This window comes from Pseudorca crassidens, chromosome 3 (assembly GCF_039906515.1).
Source record: "Pseudorca crassidens isolate mPseCra1 chromosome 3, mPseCra1.hap1, whole genome shotgun sequence".
NCBI lineage: Eukaryota > Metazoa > Chordata > Mammalia > Artiodactyla > Delphinidae > Pseudorca > Pseudorca crassidens.
In genome coordinates this window covers 102,063,598-102,078,987 of record NC_090298.1, presented here as the reverse complement: position 1 = coordinate 102,078,987, position 15,390 = coordinate 102,063,598, and the positions used below count along the sequence as shown (strand labels likewise).

At 33.7% G+C, this 15,390-nt stretch overlaps 1 protein-coding gene and 1 non-coding gene across 9 annotated transcripts in view; one reads left to right on the top strand and one right to left on the bottom strand.

Annotated features, from left to right (window-relative positions):
- Positions 1–15,390, bottom strand: part of CSNK1G3 (casein kinase 1 gamma 3) — a 128,599-nt gene that overhangs the window by 49,155 nt on the left and 64,054 nt on the right. For all 8 annotated transcript variants that reach the window (XM_067731579.1, XM_067731582.1, XM_067731581.1 and 5 more), the window contains exon 5: positions 1,460–1,608. In XM_067731579.1, the coding sequence (XP_067587680.1) occupies positions 1,460–1,608 (149 nt within the window). The remainder of the gene's footprint in view (positions 1–1,459; positions 1,609–15,390) is intronic.
- Positions 14,150–14,256, top strand: LOC137222913 (U6 spliceosomal RNA). The gene has a single exon (XR_010942678.1). It is a non-coding gene; the product is annotated as a U6 spliceosomal RNA (small nuclear RNA).

Here is a 15,390-nt window from a genome sequence, read left to right as displayed (position 1 = left end):
GAGGCAAGACAATTTTTACAATGAAAACAACATTAAGAAGAAAAAATCAGAAATTGTTTGAACCCTTTAAAAGAAACATGATATCACTCAATAGTTTCTTAAATATATGTCCAATTATGATTAAATATCTTTGCTTTTTACTATTTTGGGCACTTATATAGGAAAGTGCTTGAATTTTATGAATTCCTTTCTTATCAGGAAGCCTGATTAAATCAACACTTTCAGATGATGCTACCTTATAGAATTAAAAAGCTTTACTAATACAAAATCTTGAACTCAAAAATATAAACAGATATATTCACAAAGTTGCAATTTAGTCTTCCTTATCTGTTCAATAATGGAGAAAATTTTATAATTACACTAAAGAAACTTAAAGAGTCTAGACTGTTAAATAAAAGAATTAACAGAGCACTTTGTTATCTTTTTTATAACTTGTTTACTTTTTTCCTTAGGTATGAAACATTTAAAAAGATCTTGAGACTAGAAAACTTTGGAATCCAACTCTAATAATAATATAATACATTTTTATTCATTGCTTTACACATTCTCAAATAATGTTTATTGTATAAACTGCCAGAAAACAGAACATTACAAATAATAAAAGTGCTTCATTTAATGATATTCATGGTTGACAATACAATGTAAGTGAACACAGTCACTCAAGCCATTTTAGTTTGTTAACAAATTTTGGATCATATAACATATACTATTCTATGACCTACAGTTCTCATTAACAATATATTATGAGCATTTTCCAGGTCATGAAACATTCTTTTAATATACACTTTTTAGTGGCTGCATATTATTTTATAGCTATTAATAATTTATCCAACTAACAGTTATTTCTGTGCATTCGGGTTGTTTCCCACTTTATTATAGACGTCTTTGCACAACAAGCTTTAAATACATCTGAATACTTCCATTGGATAAATCTGTAGAAGTAATGAGTCAACAGATAAAAACAATTTTAAGACTTCTGCAGCATACACTTACTGGCATTTATTTCAAAACTGCCTTAAAATTATCCTCTTAAGTTATTTCCCCATAGGCTCCCTGAAATTTAAATGATTTATAAGACTTTCTCATTAGTTTGTTTCTTCTTTTTCTAGGCCATTTTAATTTATTACCAAGATTAAAAACCCATCTTTCTGAGGGTTCTCTTCTCTAAGTATTCATTTTCGACCTGAAAAGAGTGCTGGAAACAACTTAATTCCCAAACTGAGCATTCTGACCTTAAAGTAGTAAGATATTAATTTTTTCATACAAATAAAATACACCTGATTCAGTTATTTTAAGTTACAGTCATCCTAAAAGGACAATGATACGAAAAGCAGACATTTTTATTAGGTCAAATGCTGTGGAAGATAATGTCACAAAACTTTAAACTTTCAGTGTAAATTAGTGACCAAATGAACCACACAATTGTTCAAACAGCTTCAAAACATCCTGCTTTACTTACCAGTTGGATAGCTATCATGAGAACCGTTTTAAGAGAAAATGTTCTGTCACACAAATCAAACAAATCTTCCAAACTAGGTCCCAGCAGTTCCAGCACCATAGCGTTGTATTTCCCACAAGGGCCAAAATAGTAAACTTGAGGTATACCATCTGGAGGAAAAGAATAACAATAAACAATTTTTTAATAATTTTGTAGCTTCAAGAACTGCAGCAGTATTTTTATTTTTTCCATACAAACAATAAACTTCTCCTGACCCGGCCTCCACCCTCCCTATACCTTCTCCTTCATGTTCACAGAGTAGCCTGGTTACACTTCTACTGAACCTGCATTACTGAACTACATTATAAACAGTGCTTCATTGTTGGTCTCCACCAACCTCACTATAGAAAGGAACTGTGCCCTTGAGACTTGTATTTCCATGGCCTACAGAAATGCTTGGCACATAGGAAAGATCTTATTTTTATTGAACAAAGGAGTTACTGCACTCTTTCATAACCCTGTGGTAGGCATAATGCTAAGTTCAACCCCCAAGATTTCCATCCTCTGGTGTACACAACCCATATAATCCTTTCCCCACAAGTGTGGGCAAGATTCCCAGATTTCACTCTTGTCATTAGATTATGTTATATGGCAAAGGCAACAAAATTAAGATCCCTGTTAGTGGAGGTTAAATTAATCAAAAGGGAGATTATTCTGTTGGGCATGACTTAATCAGGTAAGATGTTTAAAAAGCAAGTCTAGAAGTCAGAGATAATCAAAGCAGCAGAGCAGTTCTCCTGTTGACCTTAAAGACACAAACTACTATGTTGTGGAAGAGGGCCACATGCCAGGAAATGGTGGGCAGGCCCCAGGAACTGAGAGCCTCATCACACAGCCATGAGGAACTGAATTCTAGAAATAACCAGTGAGCTTGGAAAAGGACTGGTTGGAAAAGGAGCTTGGAAAAGGACTCAGACCCAACAAAATGACACCTTGATTTAAGCCTGGAAAGACCCTCAACAAAGGACAAAGCTAAGCTATGCCTGGACTCATGACCAATAGAAATTGGGAGATAATAAAGTCTCTTATTCTATGTCACTAATTACTAAATAAATCATTACGCAACAACACAAAATAATACAAACTCCAAATATAAAGTCTAAATACACAAAAATCACCCATACTTTATTTTTAGAACTAACAGACTCCCAATAAACTAACATATAATAGGGGATCATTTTATCTTAACATTGTATCTATTTATTCGTTATGAGGAAATGAACAACTTCCATTTAAACGTCTCAGTTTTACTTATGAGTATTTTTTGTTTTGTTTGGTGTAATGATTTTAGAAAGGAAAAAAACTTTCTAAAATATACTAAAACCTTCCCATCCTTTTTAAAATAAAGAGTATGGAAAACATAATTTTACTGTTGTTTATTTTATCATTTTGCATAATAATTATTGCATGGGCAAAACAAAACATTGAACTAGAAGCCAGGATAGCTAGGTTCTTAGTTTGGCTTAATACTAACTATTCAACCTCTCAAGCTGACTTCAGTTTATCTATATTAGTAGTTTAGATAAGACCAGTTTTTCTAAAATGTGAGTATGAGAAAGGCAGCAGAACAGCTGAAGATAGGAAGGTAAGATAATATAATCATGACAGGGGTAGGGGAAGGAGACAAGTTCAAACTGTGTACATGGTCTCCTCCCCCAAAATAGAGATTCTCATACACCCCCATGTGTACACATCACCACCCTGTGCCACACCACACCACACACACACACACACTTCCCCCTGCCACTGAGAATCATTATCTTCTTACTAGAGCCACTCATATCATATGTGAGTCATATCTACCCCCATTATAAGTAAAAACAGATAAAAGGCTTAGAAATAGTGGATGAGAGACTCTAACATTTATTCAACTCTGAAATACTGATTTTAGTATGCTATATACATCAAGAGCCTAGAGATGCAATTAAGACTTACCAATAGCTCTCAGCTACTGAGTTTTAAAAAATATTTCTACAATGCTTTCCCCCCTCTATTCCACTGAAAGTGCTAACTTCTATGCTCTTAATTTAGCAATCTCTTAATAACCCATTTCCACTCTTTAGTTTGTTGCTTCTTGGTCATAAAGATGTTCACCAAACTCAGGAGGAGAATGGATGAACACTGTGAGAGCTTCAACAGGGATTGAAATATAGGAAAGTACCAAAGAGGTTATAACTCAATTGAAAAATATACTAGAGGAGTTCAACAGTAGACTGGATGAAGTAGAAGAATGAATCAGTGAGCTGCAAGACAAAACAACTGAACTCATCCAGACAGAGAAGCAAAATGAAAAGTAGAATTTTAAAAAAGTGAAATTAATTTAAGAAACCACTGAGACAGCATCAAGCAAAATAACATTTGCATTATATGGATCCCAGAAGAAGAAGAGAGAGAAAAGGGGCCAGAAAAACTATCTGAAGAAATATGGTCAAAAATTTCTCTAATCTGGGGAAGGAAACAAATATCCAGGTCCAGATATCCCAGAGAGTTCCATAAAAGATTAACCCAACTAGACATACACCAAGACACATTATAATTAAAATGGTATAAGTTCAGGATAAAGAGAAGATCCTAAAAGCAGCGAGAGAAAACCAACTTGTTACATACAAAGTAAACTCCATAAGACTATCAGCAGATTTTTCAGCAGAAACTTTACAGGCCAGTAGTGAGTGGCATAACCTATTCAAAGTGCTAAAAGGAAAAAACCCCCAACAAGAATTCTCCACCTAGCAAATTTATCATTCAGAATTGAAGAAGGGATCAAGTTTCCCAGATAAACAAAAGCTTAAAGGAGTTCATCACCACAAAACTGGCCCTACAAGAAATATTTAAGAGATTTCTTAAGCTGAAAAGAAAAAGCACTAATTAATAATAAGAAAACACATGCAAGTAAAAAGTATTTCTGGAAAAGGTAAATATATAATAAAGGTAGTAGATCAATCACTTATAAAGCAAACATGATAGTTTAAAGACAAGAAGTAGTAAATTTAAATTAAATTCCAATAGTTAGTTAAGGGATGCATAAAATTAAGAGGTAAAATGTACCATCAAAAGCATAAAACATTGGGGCAGGGGGCTGGAGTAGTAAAAAGATAAAAGCTTTGGAATGTGTTCAAATTTAATTTGCTACCAGCTTAAAACAGGCTACTACTTACATAGGATGTTATATATGAACTTTACAGTAACAGGGAAAAAAGCTTATAGTAAATATACAAAAGAAAATGGAAAGAAATTTAAATATAACACTGAAGAAAACCACCAAAACACGAAGGAAGAGGGAAAGAGAAGAAAGGAACAGAGAGGAACTACAAAAACAACCAGAAAACAATTAACAAAATGACAAGTACATACTTACCAATAATTACTTCAAATGGACTAAAATAGCCAAGAAAAAGACAGTGAGGGACTGTTTAAATTAAAAAAAAACCAAAAAATAGATCCATCTATATGCTGCCTACACAAGACTTACTTCAGGAGAAAGGACTCACACAGACTGAAAGTGAAGGAATGGAAAAAATTTCAATGCAAATGTAAATAAAAGGGAAGTTGGAGTAGCTATACTCATATCAGACAAAACAGACTTTAAAACAAAGACTATATTAAAAGACAACAAGGGCAAACATAATGATAAAGGTGTCAATCCAGCAAGAAGATATAACATTTATAAATGTATATGCATCCAGTAGAGGAGTACTAAGATATACAACACAAATATTAACAGACTTAAAGGGAGAAATTGAAAACAAAACAATAATAGCAGAGGACTTTAACACCCTACTTACATCAATGGATAGATCATCCAGAAAAAAAATTAAAAAGAAAACATCAAACTTAAATCACACATTAGGTCACACGGACTTAACATATAGAACATTCCATCCCAAAGCACCAAAATATACATTCTTTTCAAGTGCACCTGAAACATTCTGCAGGACAGATCATATATTAGGTCACAAAAAAAGTCTCAATATAAATTCAGAAAGGCTGAAATCAATACTATGAAACTAAATATCAATCACAAAAAGAAAATAGTAAAAACCACAGAAACGTGGAAATTAAACAACATGCTACCAAACAACCAACAGGTCACTAAAGAAATCAAAAAAATACCTAGAAACAAATGAAAGCAGAGATATAAAGTACCAAAATCCATGAGATGCAGCAAAAGCAGTTCAAAGAAGAAAGACCATAGCAATATAGGCCTACCTCAAGAAACGAGAAAAATCCAAAATAAATAATCTAAATTTACACATAAAGAAAACATAAAAAAAAAAATGAAGCTCCACATTCGAAGAAAGGAAATAATAAAGATCTGAGTGGAAACAAATGAAATAGACATTTAAAAAACAACAGAAAAGATCAATGAACCTAAGAGCTAGTTCTTTGAAAAGATAACCAAAATTGACAAATCGTTAGCTAGACTAACCCCTCCAGAAAAAGAAAAAGACGGGACTCAAACAAAATCAGAATGAAAGAGGAGAAATTACAACTGATACCACAGAAATACAAAATATCATAAGGTACTACTATGAACAATTCTACACCAACAAATTAGACAACCTAGAAAAAACGAAAAATTCCTAGAAACATCCAAGCTTCCAAGACTGAATCAAGAAGAAACAGAAAATCTGAATAGAACAATTACTAGTAAGGAGACTGAAACTATAATCAAAAGCTCCCAACAAACAGAAGTCTAGGATCAGATGGCTTCACTGGCAAATTATACAAAACATTCAAAGAATACCAATCCTTGTCAAACTCCTTCTCAAACTCTTCCAAAAAATTAAAGAGGAAGAAAACCTTCCAAACACATTTTATGAAGCTACCATTATGCTGATACCAAAACCAGACAAGGACACCATAAAAGAAAATTACAGGCCAATATCCTTGATGAACAAAGATGCAAAAGCCCTCAACAAAATATGAGCAAACAAAATCAAGCAATACATTAAAAAAATCATACACCATGATCAAGTGGGATTTATTCCAAGGATGCAAGAATGTTCAACATCTGCAAATCAATCAACATGATACCATATATAAACAAAATGAAGGATAAAAATCACGTGATCATCTCATTAGATGCAGAAAAAGCATTTGACAAAATTCAACATCCATTTATGATAAAAATTCTCAACCAAGTGGGTATGGAGTGAACATACCTCAACCTAATAAAGGCCATATATGACAAAGCCACAGCTAACATCATACTCAGTGATGATCAGGAATAAGAGAAGGATGCCCACTCTCACCACTTCTATTCAACACAGTACTGGAAATCCTAGCCGTAGCAATTAGACAAGAAAAATTAATAAAAGTGATCCAAATCAGAAAGAAAGAAGTAAAACTGTCACTATTTGCAGATGACATGATACTATATATACAAAGTTCTAATGATGCCACAAATAAAACCTGTTCAAACAAATAAATGAATTCAGTAAAGTCACAGGATACAAAATCAATATACTGAAGTCTGTGGTTTTTCTATACACTAAGAATGAACTATCAGAAACAGAAATTAAGAAAATCCCATTTACCACTACATAAAAAAGAATAAAATACCTAGCAATAAATTTAACCAAGGAGGTGAAAGACCTAATACACTGAAAACTTTAAGACACTGATGAAAGAAATCAAAGAAGACACAAATGAATGGAAAGATATTTCATGCTTATGGACTGAAAGAATTTATATTGTTAGAATGTCTATACTACCCAAAGCAATCTATAGATTCAATGCAATCCCTATCAAAATTCCAATGGCATATTTCACATGACTAAAACAATCTTAAAATTTATATGGAACCACAAAAGACACCAAATAGCCAAAACAATCCTGCGAAAGAAGAACAAAGCTGGAGGTTATCATGCTCCCTGATTTCAAACTACAGCAAACCTTTAAACAGCACATGTTTGAAATGCACTTACCCACGGACTTTTTTCAATAATAAATACTACATAGAGTACTACACAATCCAAGGTTCGTTTAATCCAAGGATGCAGAAACATGGATATGGAGGAACTGTGTATACCAAGGGCCAACTATAAGTTATACATGAATTTGCAACTGCATAGAGAGTGGTAACCCTAACCTCCATAATGTTCAAGGGTCAACTGCGCACTACAAAACTACAGTAATCAAAACAGTATGGAACTCACACAAAAACAGACACACAGATCAATGGAACAGAACTGAGAGTCCAGAAATAAAACCACAAATATATGGGCAATTAATTGACAACATAGGAGCAAAGAACATACATGGAGAAAGAATAGTCTCTTCAATAAATGGTGCTGGGAAAACTGGACAGCTAGAGCCAAAAGAATCAAACTAGACCACTATCTCACACCACACACAAAAATTAACTCAAAATGGATTAAAGATCTGAATGTAAGACCTGAAACCATAAAACTCCTAGAAGAAAACATAGGAGGTAACTTCATTTATATGAGTTTTAGAGATATTTTTGTGGATCTAATTCCAAAAGCAAGGGAAACAAAAGCAAAAATGAACAAATGGGACTACATCAAACTAAAAAGTTTCTGCACAGTGAAGGAAACAATCATCAAAATGAAAAGGCAACCTACTGAATGGGAGAAGATATTTGTAAATCCAATAAGGGATTATTATCCAAAATATATAAAGAACCCATACAACTTAAACAAGTTGATTTAAAAATGGACATTTTTTAATGAATAGACATTTTTCTAAAGAAGACATACAGATGGTCAAAAGGTACATGAAAAGATGTTCAACATCACTAATTATGAGGGAAATGCAAATCAAAACCACAATGAGTGATCACCTCACACCTGTCAGAATGGCTATTAGCAAAAAGAAAAAAATTATGAATATTGGAGAAGATGTGGAGAAAAGGAAACTCTTGTACACTGTTGGTGGGACTGAAAATTGGTGCAGCCACCATGGAAAACAGTACAGAGATTCCTCAAAAAATTAAGAATAGAACTCCCATCTGACCCAGCTATTCTACTTCTAGGTATTATCTGAAAAACACAAAAACAATTTGAAAAGATATATGAACCCCTACGTTTATTGCAGCATTATTTACAACGGCCAAGATATGGAAATAACCTAAGTGTCCATGGGTGCATGAATGGATAAAGAAAATGTGGTACATATACACAAAGGAAAACTACCCCACCACAAAAAAAGAATTAAATCCAATCCTGCCATTTGCGACAACACAGATGGACCCTGAAAGTTTTATGTTAAGTGATGTAAGTTAAGAAAGACAAATACCATAAAATTTCACTCATGTGTGGAATGTAAAAAAACAAATGAACAAACAAAATAAAACAAAAACAAACTCATAGATACAGAGATTAGTGTTTACCAAAGGGAAAGGGAGTTGGGTGGAATGGGTGAAATGGGTAAAGGGGGTCAGCTGTATGGTGATGGATGGTAACTAGAAATGTGCTGATGATCACTTTGTAGTGTGTACAGGCATATTTAGGAGATATTTTTGGTTCAGTTCCAGACCACCACAATAAAGGGAATACCGAAATAAAGTCAGATGAATTTTTTGGTTTCCTGGTGCATACAAAAGTTATATTTATACTATACTGTAGTCTATTAAGTGTACAGTAGCACTGTCTAAAAATACCACGTACATACCTTATTAATACCTTAAAAACACTTTATGGCTAAAAATGCTAACCATCATCTGACCCTTCAGTGAGTCATAGTAGTAACATCAAAGATCACTGATCACAGATCACCATAACAAATATAATAATAATGGAAAAGTTTGAAATACTGTAAATATTACCAAAATGTGACACAGAGACAAGGTGTGAGCAGATGCTGTCGGAAAAATGGCATCAAAGACTTGCTCATTGTAGGGTTGCCACAAACTTTCAATTTGTAAAAAAAAAAAAAAGAAATCTGTGAAGCACAATAAAGCAAAGCACAATGAAACAAGGTATGCCTGTACAGATGTCAAATTATAATGCTGCACACCTGAAGCTTACATAACTTAAAAATATTATTCTGGGACTACAAAGAAAAACTTGAATTGGAAAAAGATTTAGACCATATTTATTTAATCCAAGTATTAACTATAACTGAGCAAGTATTTCTCAAATACTCTCCCTAATATTTAAAGTTACAGAGCCTTACTTCTACTCTTAACTATTAACTTCATTTTGGAGCTACTCGGAATTAAGCAAAGTAGAGTTGACCCTTGAAAAACACAGGAGTTAGGGGCACTGACACCTCCATGCAGTCAAAAATCCATGTATAACTTATAGTCAGCCCTCCATATACATATTTCAGTTCCTCTGTGTCTGTGGTTCCAGATCCTCGGATTCAACCAACCTTATATTGTATAGTACTGTAGTATTTACTATTGAAAAAAATCCATGTATAAGTGGACCCACACTGTTCAAACCCACACTGTTCAAAGGTCAACTGTGTACTATTCAGACTCTGTCGCCCTATAAAATAATTTTGGCTTCCTCTCCCTTCCTACCATATGTCCTTAACAGAAGAAATGGATCCATTCTAAGGCTCAGATTTATTCTGCCTTACTGTTTGAGCTTTTCTAAGGCTGCATTTCAAATTTTTTCTACCACAGTTCTGCTATCCAAATTGCCAACTTTTCCTTTTACCCAACCTTCAAGCCTCCTCTTTTCAAACTTATCTATTAAGCATGACTCAAAATTCATAATTATTCACACAGAATTTCTCAAGAGTTGAAGAGATGTAAGCATAAGTAAATCTGATCTGCTGTATTTCATATAAGCCAACTCATTGTTGAGAGAATTACTGTGTACCTAACATGTACATTCAATCAAGCTATACACATAATATAACTTTAGGTTTCTAAAATAACACCAAGAAAAAATCAATAAAGGGACAAATGAGAACTGCTTCAATTTTCTTCAAAACTTCCTTTCTTTAATGGTTTCAAAGTGTCTCAAAAATATCTATCTCTACCTTACCCAAGATGGCTAAATTCCATAAACAGCATTACATTTCACTGAGTAAATTAAACATTTAGTCTCAAATCCAAATAAAAATACCTCAGCTTTATCAAGCAACATAATTTTACCTTAAAACATGACTCAGCACAGATCTTTGGTGAAAAAAAAGACGATTTCACTCTGACTCTTTGAGATACATATTGTTTTATGAGTCAATGAATGCAAAAACTTCTTACGTAACTACTAATGTATTTCAACACATATTTTATCATTGAAGTATAGGATCAAGAGTCATATATTTTTTTAAAATCAAGAATATAAAGCAAACGCTGTAAAGACCAAACTAAAATTTCATTTCCCAGGACAAGTCTGGGCAGTTTTCTAACACTGAGCAAACAAATTAAATTGTTATGAGTTAGGAAAAGTTGCAACTAACAAACGGGCTGAGGAGTACCCTAAGCAAACACCAAACAAAACAACCACATCAATATAAATATGATACACAAGAAAGGGGTTTTTCAAAGTGGGAGAGGTGAAGGACAAGAGGGCAAGAAAGAAGAGAGACTCAGAAAGAAGGCTGAGAACAAAGAGTAATGAATGTTTTAAGTTACCAGCTGTGTCTCTTGATCAAAGTTTTTGGCTACTGAACTGCACGAATGCAATCCAACTCATGGGCAAAAGCAAGCTTTTTTATTTGTTCTTACACCCAGTGAATTTTCAACTATAAACTTTTACTCCACCCAATTCCAATTGTTCTAAGAGTATTTTTGAGACTACTATAAAAAGTCATTGATGGTGAGTTGATGAAAGTTAGTCTGATAGCTTCAAACATCACTAATTTTCAGTGATGCTTATCAGCATCCCCAATATTCAAGACAAGTATATTTTTTCCCAAGAAAAGCTCAAGAATGGGCAAGAATACAAAATTCACACATTATATGAAAATACAATCTCACCATCACTCTCCCAAAATTAATTTAATTGAACACTTCATTTTATATTTCAGCATTCCACTTAAGTGACAAAACGACATTAATTAATTAAAGTCAGAAAATAACACTTGGAGGTCTAATACTGTCAATACTGCTTGGTACTTCAGTTCCTTATAGGTGGGCAACAGTTAAGCATGTTATTAAAAGAAATATTATCATGATGTTTCTTTCCATTTTCAGGTCCAATATTGTTCATGTAGGAAGGATTAGAACAACAGTATTAACATTCTTAACAGGAAATTTAAACTCTACAGATTTGATCAAGAAAAACTAAAATCTGGGACTTCCCTGGTGGTCCAGTGGTTAAGAATCCATCTTGCAATGTAGGGGACACTGGTCGATCCCTGGTCGGGGAACAAAGATCCCACATGCTGCGGGACAACTAAGCCTGTACACCACAGCTAGAGAGCCCAAGTACCACACTACAGAGCCCATGTACTCTGGAGCCCATGCGCCACAACTAGAGAGAAGCCTGCACACCGCAACGGAAGACCCCGTGTACTGCAACTAAGACCATTAAAAAAAAAAAGAAAAACTAAAATCTGATTAGAAATACTAAGTACAGAATTATCACACAGGCTATGTTCTTTTCCAAGGAAGTTTTGCTTTCAGGCATTCTTAACCTTTAGCACAAATGCTTATACTTCTAGTTCAGCAGTTCTCAACACATGGTCCAGAGACACTTAGGGACAGGACTAGGTGGTCCATGAGACACTTTCAGGAGGGCAGTGACATCAAAATTATTTTTATAATAACACCAAGATGTTATTTACCTTTTTCACTCTCATTCTCTCACAAGTGAAAGTCAAGTTTTCCAGAGGCTACGTGAATGTGATATGGCAATGGATTGAAGGCAGAATCCATTGTTTTTTATTAAGCCAGACATTAAGGAGATGTGCACAACATGTAAAACAAGGCTACTTTTCTCAAATTTGGAAAATAGCGCTAGTTGTGATTTTAAAATACTACTGTTTTTATTTTAAAATGAATACAGCAATATTTTAATATTTGTTTTAATTTCTCATATGGTAAATATCCATAGCTATAACCCACAATAACAAAAGCCCTCTGGGATCCTCAAAAAGTTTTAGGAGTCTAAAAGGATCATGAGACCCAAAAGTTTGAGAATTACTGTTCTGTCCAATTAGGAAGCCCTGATATGAACAAACAGGTGCAATGAGTTCCAAACTTGGTAACAGTCATTCCATTAAAATACCACATCACCCACATTTAGTAATATTCTAGCAATTAACCCCAAATAAAAGGAAAAGCCACCCCACTGTAAAACAGAAGAGTCCTTTCAGTGATAATTCTATTTACACATTTAAAAATTAGTCTTAATTTCAAAGGACATTAAAAAGTAACATCACCTACAAACAAGTAATGTTTATTATAATATATGGAATACTGAATAAATATTATATATTACATATTATTCAGTTTCTATCCTCTTTAGGCATGAACAGTTAAGAAAAAATGGATTCTCTCTTACCATTTTTACCCCCAATATGCAAGCTTACAAATCTGTTCTTCTCACAATATACTTCTTTATATTTAAATCAAAAATAAAACATGAAATCATATTATTTTTCATGGCTTTATACTTCTTATGATTACATAGGGAATTACAAAAATGATGCTGTATTTCAGAAAATTAAGTCCTTCATCACCATTTAGTTACACCCTATTCAAAAATAAGGTCTGTTTTTTATATAAGATTACTGTGTATTAATTAATCACTGAAAATATTAATAGTATAATTACCACACAACATAAACTGTCCTAATACCTGGACCATATAAACCAAATTGAAACCACTATCGGTTAACCTTTCTTTCTTATATTGATAATGCATAGCATTCTTTAAACACACACATTCTCCATAAACTACAAATTTAACAGAAAAATGTTGTACACTTCTATCCAACAGTACCAATATACATATTCACATATAAATTAGTAAAAGTTTCGCAATGCATAACTTATAGAAATTCCCATACAGAAAGGCCTCTAAAAAGAGATAGAAATATTACATTCACTTAAGATGTCTTCTAAATGCACTTAAGCTAATACAGAAAAAGGAAGTCTAAGAAGCTGCTACATAAACTGTTGGTTATTTAGGCTGAAATAAGTTTACACTAACCACCACCTCACCTGTATAGTATTCTTCATTATTTTTGTTAAAACCAAAATATAACAGGTAATGTTCTAATTATTTTATTCACTTAACTTTCATGGTTTTGACAATATTTTCTTTCTTGGTACTTGGTATCAAGTACCAAGCAGTATTCTTTAAGAGCAGAATTTCTTAAGTTCTTAAAACACGGTCAGAGAAACTCTAATCTGCCAACTTAATGAATGAAAGAAATTTTAGAAATTATTTAATGCATATACCCATGTTTAAAGGCTTATACTATTACCTACAACCTTTCTCCAAAGTGAACAGTATGATAAAGTGTTCATACAATATGGAATCACCAAAGCCCACTTAGCTAGGAGACAGGGCTAAATACACCAATAAACAAGACATAAACCAAGAAGGCAGAAGGGTCAGTATAAAGAATGAAGAGAAGTTTTTCTAATTCTTAGAAGGCAATACTATGACAAGTGTTAATTTTAGAAACAGCCACTGCTGCTATTATCAAATTATTCTTTAGAACTACAAAATTATTCTTTAGAACTACATAGTTCAGGCAACATCAAAAAGTCAAGCCGTGCTCGCTTCGGCAGCACATATACTAAAATTGGAACGATACAGAGAAGATCAGCATGGCCCCTGCGCAAGGATGACACGCAAATTCGTGAAGCGTTCCATATTTTTATACACAAAAAAAACTCAAAATGGATTAAAGACCTAAATGTAAGGCCAGACACCATCAAACTCTTAGAGGAAAACATAGGCAGAACACTCCGACTTAAATCACAGCAAGATCCTTTTTGACCCACCTCCTAGAGAAATAGAAATAAAAACAAAAATAAATGGGACCTAATGAAACTTAAAAGCTTTTGCACAGCAAAGGAAACCATAAACAAGACGAAAAGACAACCCTCAGATGGGAGAAAATATTTGCAAATGAAGCAACTGACAAAGGATTAATCTCCAAAACATACAAGCAACTCATGCAGCTCAATATCAAAAAAACAAACAACCCAATCCAAAAATGGGCAGAAGACCTAAATAGACATTTCTCCAAAGAAGATATACAGATTGCCAACACATGAAAGAATGCTCAACATCATTAATCATAAGAGAAATGCAAATCAAAACTACAATGAGATATCATCTCACACTGGTCAGAATGGCCATCATCAAAAAATCTAGAAACAATAAATGCTGGAGAGGGTGTGGAGAAAAGGGAACCCTCTTGCACTGCTGGTGGGAATGTAAATTGATACAGACACTATGGAGAATAGTATGGAGGTTCCTTAAAAAACTAAAAATAGAACTACCATACAACCCAGCAATCCCACTACTGGGCATATACCCTGAGAAAACCATAATTCAAAAAGAGTCATGTACCAAAATGTTCATTGCAGCTCTATTTACAATAGCCAGGACATGGAAGCAACCTAAGTGTCCATCAACAGATGAATGGATAAAGAAGGTGTGGCACATATATACAATGGAATATTACTCAGCCATAAAAAGGAACAAAACTGAGTTATTTGTAGTGAGGTGGATGGACCTAGAGACTGTCATACAGAGTGAAGTGAGTCAGAAAGAGAAAAACAAATACCGTATGCTAACATATATATATGGAATCCAGAAAGAAAAAGAAAAAAAATGGTCAGAAGAACCTACGGTCAAGACGGGAATAAAGATGCAGACCTACTAGAGAATGGGCTTGAGGATATGGGAAGGGGGAAGGGTAAGCTGGGACAAAGTGAGAGAGTGGCATGGACATATATACACTACCAAACGTAAAATAGCTAGCTAGTGGGAAGCGGCCGCACA